At 32.4% G+C, this 9,770-nt stretch overlaps 1 protein-coding gene across 1 annotated transcript; it reads left to right on the top strand.

Moving 5' to 3' along the window:
• Positions 1–484: 484 nt before the first annotated feature.
• On the top strand, positions 485–9,672 carry LOC106468614 (E3 ubiquitin-protein ligase RFWD3-like). The gene is made up of 6 exons (XM_013929044.2): positions 485–723; positions 1,534–1,737; positions 2,094–2,188; positions 3,878–3,969; positions 5,440–5,628; positions 8,138–9,672. Exons 2-6 carry the CDS (start codon positions 1,640–1,642, stop codon positions 8,291–8,293), a joined length of 630 nt encoding a protein of 209 aa, XP_013784498.2. The 5' UTR covers positions 485–723; positions 1,534–1,639; the 3' UTR covers positions 8,294–9,672.
• Positions 9,673–9,770: the final 98 nt, after the last annotated feature.

The raw sequence follows: 9,770 nt of genomic DNA, 5'->3' as shown, positions 1-9,770 counted from the left end.
ATCCAGAGTGATGTATGATTACTCCCCAGTAAGTTTAGTGAGTAACAATTGCTACAAGGCCTTTAGTTATATCCAGAGTGATGTATGATTACTCCCCAGTAAGTTTAGTGAGTAACAATTGCTACAAGGCCTTTAGTTATATTCAGTGATGTATGATTACTCCCCAGTAAGTTTAGTGAGTAACAATTGCTACAAGGCCTTTAGTTACATTCAGTGATGTATGATTACTCCCCAGTAAGTTTAATGAGTAACAATTGCTACAAGGCCTTTAGTTATATTCAGTGATGTATGATTACTCCCCAGTAAGTTTAGTGAGTAACAATTGCTACAAGGCCTTTAGTTATATCCAATACAATATGCAATTGCTCATTGGCAACTTTAGAAAAGAATCATTGTGACATAAGGCTTGTTTGCTGGTGAATTTTGTAACGAATAGTTACGACTTTCAGTGTGATATAAGGCAGTGTATTGTTGAAAGTTATAACCTGTGTTCTTTTATAGAGAAGTTAATTTTATCTTATGTGAGCAGGAATTGTGTGAAATCTTTATTATCTGTACTTTCCAGGTTTCTTTGTTAGACCTGAAGTCTACCGAATTCGTTCATGTTCACAACAAGGCTATCAAGGACCTGGCCTTCCATAGCAATGATGCCCTTGTTCTAACCGCATCTCTGGACAGAACATTGAAACTTACAAATGTTATCAGTAATAATGTTGTCCAAACGTAAGTCTCTCTATAGTTTTATTTATAGGATAAGTATATAGGTAATAAGTTTGTCACACTAGCTGTCATTTTGTTTGTAAAGAAATATGTAGGTGTCAAGAATCTTGCTAAGTCTCTTAGTATGCCTCCCTACTGATGTTATTATATTAATCAATCGTTTGAGTTTCTTTGCTAAATCTTCTAGTATGTTTCCATAGTGATGTTGTTTTATTAATCAGCAGTTTTTTTTGTTATAGTAATTTGATAATCTAATAATGATAAAATAATTTTAATTTGTTTTGTCAAGTAGTCTATGTAATGTCCTATGAGTAGGTATAATGTTGAAGTAAATTACATATGTCGATCTGCCTATTCATAAATAGTCAGTTTATTTTGTGTCTGTACTGGAGATTTAATAAGATCTTTCGTATGTCCTTTGCGTCCCGTAACTGTTGCTGAATTTATCGTTTCTTTCAGATATCCCGGTTGTCATAATGGTTGATAGTCAGATCTCCCCCTTTGTTTTTTCCAGATATCTTTTGCTTCCTTTCATAATAACAGATGTCTGGGTAACTATTGTTCCCAAGTAACATCTGAATGCCAACGTACAACCTACAAATCGCAAATGATTTTTTCTTCGTATATCATGTGAACAGCTGGCGGATCAGTTCTCTCTTTCCCAAGTACATTAATTAGCGACCGACGGTCATGTATATATATATATATATATATTTTTTTTTATGTGAACAGCTGGGGGATCAGTTCTCTCTTTCCCAAGTACATTAATTAGTGACCGACGGTCATATATATATATATTTTTTTTCTCCCTAGATATCCTGTGCCTGCTGATGCTTGGAGCTGTGTATGGAGTAAAGATAATTGTTGTTCTTTTTATGCTGGATTAAAAAATGGTTCAGTGCTTCAGTTTGATACTCGGATGACCAATGGTCATGTTCATCAGCTTCCAGGTGCAGGAAATTCGTCTCCTGTTGTAGCTCTTCAATACGTAGAGAGTCGGCCTTGCGTTGGCTTAAGGTAGGAAGGTTTATAGGGATTCTACCTGAAATTGGTTGTTATGGTTATAGTGTTTATCTGATCTAACAGAAAAGTTGTGCTGAAGGTTTGGGAATGAGAGTAAATAGGTTGATAAGAACTGTACGTTTCAAGTTAGTTTCTGAAAGTAATGAATTTATGATAAACCTTGAATGTACAATAGGAGTATGTAAATCAATACCTATTTAAGAATTTGTGACTTCTAGTTTAAAACGTAAATAAACGCCTTATCAAGAACCGGATAAATAAGTATGTTTTGTACCAGTTTTTTTTTTAAATGTTTTAGTGGTATTTGTGCTGCATAAACGTTTTGGTATTGTTTCTGTTTATCACTCTAGTATGGGTGGTCTTTTGGTAGGCCAGCTATCAGCATGTTTTATGTATGAATCTAAAGCCGAACAAGAATATAGGATCCACCCTCTTCCAGTTGAAGGTAAGGAGTTCTTTTAAAGAGAATTTTATTTCAAAATCTTCTTTAGTATTATTACTTAGCATGTATCTAACTAAGGGTGTGTGTTTTTTATTAATGCTTGAAGAAGTTTTTATGAAATATGCATTATGGTTTCTGAGCAACTCAAAAGTAAAGCCAATACAATCTCAAGTGACACAAGAACTGATTACTATTGGTTTTAAATAATTGTCACAGAAGATTTTTTAAAGAAGAAAACATAGTATTTTTGTACTTTTATCATGTCTGGTTTTTAGAAAGTCAAGTATAGCAAGTCATGCTGGGACATTAACAATAGCACAGCCCTAAGGGGCAACCCTAACACTGATGACATTTGATTGGTCATTTGAATAGTCAGTTAATCCAATTTTTGTGGAACATAATTGCATATGCTTCTGGTTTCTAGACCTTAAGTTTTGTTCATTTCTGGTTTGTGTATTGATTTTGGTTCATTTCTAGTTTGTGTTTTGATTTTGATTCATTTCTAGTTTTGTATTGATTTTGGTTCATTTCTAGTTTGTGTATTGATTTTGGTTCATTTCTGGTTTGTTTACTGATTTTGGTTCATTTCTGGTTTGTGTACTGATTTTGGTTCATTTCTGGTTTGTGTACTGATTTTGGTTCATTTCTGGTTTGTATATTGATTTTGGTTCATTTCTGATTTGTGTACTGATTTTGGTTCATTTCTAGTTTGTGTTTTGATTTTGGTTCATTTCTAGTTTGTATTTTGATTTTGGTTCATTTCTAGTTTGTATTGATTTTGGTTCATTTCTAGTTTGTGTATTGATTTTGGTTCATTTCTAGTTTGTATTTTGATTTTGGTTCATTTCTAGTTTATGTATTGATTTTGGTTCATTTCTAGTTAATGTATTGATTTTGGTTCATTTCTAGTTTGTGTTTTGATTTTTGGTTCATTTCTAGTTTGTGTATTGATTTTGGTTCATTTCTAGTTTGTGTATTGATTTTGGTTCATTTCTAGTTTGTATATTGTTATCCCGAGGGCTTCTTTAAGTTTCCACTTGTTTATTACTCAGAATATTGTATTTCTTCCATTTAGTTTTATATCCCTTGTCTGAAAACCAAGAGGCAGGAAAAGTCTAGAGAATATATATAATAGGGCAGACTTCCTAAATCAGTACTTGAAACAAGAAATATAAAACTGTTTATTATTATTACTTATGTACTGTTTAAAACATTTTATTATACTGTTCTATAAACACAACATAGATACATGATAGAAAAAAATCATCACTGGTTTTTAAGACTTGTAATATCATAAATTAATATGTAGAATTATACGTGGACTTTTCTCTACGTTAAAATACTTTTATTTGCAAGTTATCAACCGTTGAAGGCTCCGGTAAGATGGCTAGAAGCTCACAAATAAAAGAAAAAATTTTTTACATGGAAAAAAGTCATATTATTTCACACGTATATTAAAAACTTACGTAAAACTGTGTTATCATAAGTACAAGACAATCTTAAAAATTTCTATAATGTAAAATACAGGAAAGCTTTTAGCATCTGTGCTACAAAGACTGTAAAAGTAATTTAACTGATGGACTGTTTTTTTGTTTTTTTACATAAAGAAACAATAATCCAATTTCATGAGGGGTTTTATTTCTTTGAATGGCTGTATGTTGATTACGGGAAAATCTGGTTTAAATTGTTTAGGAAACTTTACATCCCTTTGCTACGAGTCGTCAACCAACCATATTCTAATTTCTTGTCGCCCGTCTAATAAACAGCCACAAGTTACTCACATGGTAAGTTTTATATGAATATTCTTTTGTTAGATTTTGACTTTAACCTTAGAACCGGATTTCAATAGTTGAAAATATCCCCTTGTTAAGTTTTAATCGTAAAGTTTGGTATCGGTAAGTGTGGAATCAGCTTGTTAATTTTAGTTAGCTAAAGAGCAGCAATCTGATAACCAAGGGTTGGAATAGTTGTTCACACACAAGTACGATCTATGAAACCTCGGAGTCACAGGCTATAATTCCATTTTCTGATAACTTTCATTATGTATAACGTTTTTTTACAAATCAGATTCCGTTAAAAAAATAAACAAACTGAAATAATTAGTAATAAAAAGGAATTGGTAGCTTAGAAGACAAATTGCTGAAAATGGTACCCATGGAATTCCATTCCACTACACTTACAAGTGACTTCCAATGTTTTGTCGGTATCCAGTGTCTAAAGTTAATGACGAAGAGACATTAAAATACTATAGTCATGGTGGATATCATTATTGGGGGTGTTTGAAGACGTACATAAATCATGTTAGTCACACACACACACACACATCTGTTTATTTTGGTAATACATGGGTTAAAGTAAGTTTTTTATCTGTAGTTGAAACTTACTTTAACCCATGTATTACCAAGATAAACAGATGTGTGTGTGACTAACATGATTTATGTACGTCTTAAACTTACTTTAACCCATGTATTACCAAGATAAACAGATGTGTGTGTGACTAACATGATTTATGTACGTCTTAAACTTACTTTAACCCATGTATTACCAAGATAAACAGATGTGTGTGGTTAACATGATTTATGTATGTCTCAAACTTACTTTAACCCATGTATTACCAAGATAAACAGATGTGTGTGTGACTAACATGATTTATGTACATGTCTCTTGATTGTTTGAAGAAATATATCTGTGATATGAGCAGAAAATAACCAAATGATGAATTTTTACTTTATTATAAGGTCATGGGGCTAAATGCGACTTTATGTTAAGCTTGTGAGAACATAGTGTATTAATGTTTATAATAAAAGGGTTAAAGGAGTAACCTAGTGAGGTGATAAAAATGTAAATAGCAATAGTGAGACAGTAAATTTTCAGCCTATTATTTAGTAATGTGATGGAATATAATATCGTTATTGGATTTTTATGGTTGGGTTTTGTTGGTAAATTCTTTTTATAAAATTTTCATAAAATGTGTCTTGGATAGCATCACGGATCTGTGTTAGTGCTTTAAAAATTTTTCTGAAAGACTGTGTGGACTGCAGTAATTTGTAGTTATAAAGCTAGATGCTACTTAATAATGAAGTAATATTTTCTAAGTCTATTCTGCCAAAAGACTGGTAGTAACTTGTAGTTATACAGCTAGTTGACACTGAAGTAATAATAACTACGTTATAATTGAATCATTTTGAAAATAGCTCAGGCTTCTTGAATATTTACTCGGAGAAAAGTTTAAATTTTTCATCTTTTCTGAATAGGTGTGTCAACTAAGCTTGTCCAATGTTAGTAGTGATCCCACCATTGTGGACACTAAATGTGCATGTAATGTGGTTCAGGTCCTTCATGGTGGTCAAAAACAGATTCAGATCTCCAGATCTCGTCTATTTCCTAATCCGAAAGATGATACTTCCGTCGTGGTTTGTGGTGGAGATGAGAGTGCTAAAGCGGTAGGAATTTGTGTGATTTAGTGACACAGAGTTAACAATGAATTTGTGTGATTTAGTGACACAGAGTTAACGATGGATTTGTTAGAACCGTATTTTATTATATCTGCACAGAGTTAACGATGAATTTGTTAGAACTGTTATTATATCTGCACAGAGTTAACGATGAATTTGTTAGAACTGTAATTTTATTATATCTGCACAGAGTTAACAATGAATTTGTTAGAACTGTTATTATATCTGCACAGAGTTAACGATGAATTTGTTAGAACTGTTATTATATCTGCACAGAGTTAACGATGAATTTGTGTGATTTAGTGACACAGAGTTAACGATGAATTTGTGTGATTTAGTGACAGAGTTAACGATGGATTTGTGTGATTTAGTGACACAGAGTTAACGATGGATTTGTTAGAACCGTATTTTATTATATCTGCAGAGTTAACGATGAATTTGTTAGAACTGTTATTATATCTGCACAGAGTTAACGATGAATTTGTTAGAACTGTATTTTATTATATCTGCACAGAGTTAACGATGAATTTGTTAGAACTGTTATTATATCTGCACAGAGTTAACGATGAATTTGTGTGATTTAGTGACACAGAGTTAACGATGAATTTGTTAGAACTGTTATTATATCTGCACAGAGTTAACGATGAATTTGTGTGATTTAGTGACACAGAGTTAACGATGAATTTGTTAGAACATTATTTTATTATATCTGTCAGCATTTCGTATATATTTATATTTTCCAGAATGAGTCACATTTTGTGAAAAATAACACTAATTTTGCTTTAAAAATAAAAAGGGAAACTTAAAAAACATCTTCAGACATTTATATTGAAGCAACTAATGTTTATGAGTTTGTCATGTGGTTAATGTTTCTATAGTTTACTGTTGTGAGGCTAATGTTTCTGTAGTTTACTGTTGTGAGGCTAATGTTTCTGTAGTTTACTGTCATGCACTGACATTTCTGTAGTTTACTGTCACGCAGATAATGTTTCTATAGTTTACTGTCAAGCAGATAATGTTTCTGTAGTTTACTGTCACGCAGATAATGTTTATGTAGTTTACTGTCATGCACTGACATTTCTGTAGTTTACTGTCGTGAGGCTAACGTTTCTGTATATTTACTGTCATGCGGCTAACGTTTCTGTAGATTTAATCTCATGCGGCTAACGTTTCTGTATATTTATTGTCATGCGGCTAATGTGTATGTAGTTTACTGTCATGCGGCTAACGTTTCTGTATATTTACTGTCATGCGGCTAATGTTTATCTAGTTTAGTGTCATGCGGCTAACGTTTCTGTATATTTACTGTCATGCGGCTAACGTTTCTGTATATTTATTGTCATGCGGCTAACGTTTCTGTATATTTACTGTCATGCGGCTAACGTTTCTGTATATTTATTGTAATGCGACTAATGTTTATGTAGTTTAGTGTCATGCAGCTAACGTTTCTGTATATTTACTGTCATGCGGCTAATGTTTCTGTATATTTATTGTCATGCGGCTAATGTGTATGTAGTTTACTGTCATAAGGCTAACGTTTCTGTATATTTACTGTCATGCGGCTAACGTTTCTGTATATTTACTATCATGCGGCTAACGTTTCTGTATATTTACTATCATGTGGCTAACGTTTCTGTATATTTACTGCCATGCGGCTAACGTTTCTGTATATTTATTGTCATGCGGCTAACGTTTCTGTATATTTATTGTAATGCGACTAATGTTTATGTAGTTTAGTGTCATGCGGCTAACGTTTCTGTATATTTACTGTCATGCGGCTAACGTTTCTGTATATTTATTGTCATGCGGCTAATGTGTATGTAGTTTACTGTCATGCAGCTAACGTTTCTGTATATTTACTGTCATGCGGCTAACGTTTCTGTATATTTTACTGTTATGCGGCTAATGTTTATGTAGTTTAGTGTCATGTGGCTAATGTGTATGTAGTTTACTGTCGGGTGGGTAATGTGTATGTAGTTTACTGTCGGGTGGGTAATGTTTCTGTACATTTACCATCACGTGGATAATGTTTATGTAGTTTACTGTCACACAATTAATGTTTATGTAGTTTACTGTTATACACTCAGTGTTTATAGTATTTAAGGCTAAGATTATGAAAAAGAAGTCAGTTTTAAATATTACTCATAAGCGTTGGTAGTAACTTTTTATCTGGTCTGTTAAAATTTATGATTCCGTGTGGATTTATGTGGTTATCTTGCTAATTAATTACACTTTCATGCGTTAAATTGTTAGCTTCAATTTTTTTCTGTGCGACATAACCTGAAGCATGTGTTTTTAGTTTTGACACAGTTTATATACATTGAATTTATTACATTACAGATGTTTTAATTGCATAAACTAAAGGACATAATTTCATTTTTTCAGATATGATCTTTGAAAATGTTCAGTGTAGTACTAGGTTGTATGTTCTTTGATAGCTTATCCATTATTAAGTTTCGTGCATAACGGGTGTCTTGTCTATCCACCGTTCTTTCAGGCCCTGCTCTGGAATGTGAGTTCTGGAAAATGTTTTCAACGTCTTCAAGCCAATTCTCCGATTTTAGATATCACAACACTTAATATCAATAATAAGTTCTATTTGGCTACCCTCACTGAACGGATGTTGGATGTTTACAAATGGTCAGGTAGCTGAGAAAATAAACAAATTCGGCAAAAAAAAAACCCCAGAAAGCTGTTGTGTAAAAGTAATGTAAATATATATATATACTGCCCATAACAAATGATAATTAAACATCTTTATCACGTGACTTAATTATGATCCTTTTATAAATATCTCCAGAATCAATTTTTTTAAAACTAAAAGGAAGAAAGTTAAAATTCAATAAGAACACATACAAACTAGAGAAAACTTGGCTTTAGAATAATATATATATGTCAAAATGTGTATATATTTTTTTTAAAATAGTTTTGAATTTTATGGTTTCTCCATAGTTGAAAAACAAAAGGTACACAGGCTCAGTATGGTTATGCATCAAATATTAATAACTTGTATGAAAACACCTTTTTTTAAAAAAAAAAGAATTTGAAATAAAAACATTTTTTATATAGAATAAATTTATGTGAAATGTACCAGATATTTCCGTCATGTATATATTGGAAAATCTTCTCAGAAAATTAGGTTTTTGATGATGGTAATGACATTCAAATAAAACTATTATGGAGTGAATTCCTTGAATTGTTATAGTCTCTCTGCTTGCAGTGGTTCTTTTTATATGTGACTCTTTTGTGGGTGCTTATTTCTGATGTACTTGTTATAGAAAGCCACACCTTATTTTAATACAATTATCACAGTTTTTGGCTAGTCAGAATCCAGTACACTTCTTGATCTTACAAAATGACCTATTTGGATTTTCCACGCGAAAAAAATGGCCAAGGTTATAAGTGTCGTAATGAAAGGATGGCTGGAGAAGTTGACAATTCGGTTGGGACTGGTTGGGGGTAAGAAACAGAACTTAGTTTTACAGTATTGATTATGAACAAACAAAGGTAAAATAACCAGTAACTGCTCAGTATAGGGTGACACCTGTAGGGAAAGTCTCAGAGGACTAATTTACAAAAGCAGCTCAGGTAGAAAAGACGATGTTTCCAAAGGCTTTCGGATTTTGTGTGTGTAAGGTTTAAGGACGTAATACCCATCGAGAACAAGACAGGAAGAATACACTAGAGAGCTTATATTAAAAAAAAAAAAATCCGTGCTTGGCATACACCCAAAATATTTTCAATTTTTTCCCATTTTTTTATCCCTACATTTGGTGTAAACCTGGAAGTTTTAATTACAGAGTACGTCATTTTAAGTAGTCCGCTGGTTTGTGTTAGTTGTAATCAGAAACCTTTTTTTGCAATTAAAAATATTCATAGTAAATTCCGGTTTTTATTGATATTACTGTCAGGTTGGAGAAGAGATAGAATGTGCAGCCTTGAATCCGTATATAGTAAACAGTACAGTAAAAATAAATCGTGTATTGAACATGGAAAATGCACAATACATAATTATTACATAATGACATCTGAGGGTTGCGGGTTTGAGTCCTGTGACCGAACATGTTCGCCCTTTCTAGCCGTGTGGGCGTTATAATGGCACGGTCAATCCCACAATTTGTTGGTAAAAG

The sequence above is a fragment of the Limulus polyphemus genome, unplaced genomic scaffold (genome assembly GCF_000517525.1).
Source record: "Limulus polyphemus unplaced genomic scaffold, Limulus_polyphemus-2.1.2 Scaffold3078, whole genome shotgun sequence".
NCBI lineage: Eukaryota > Metazoa > Arthropoda > Merostomata > Xiphosura > Limulidae > Limulus > Limulus polyphemus.
Note: the sequence above shows the minus strand (reverse complement) of the source record. Positions and strands in the feature narration are given on the sequence as shown.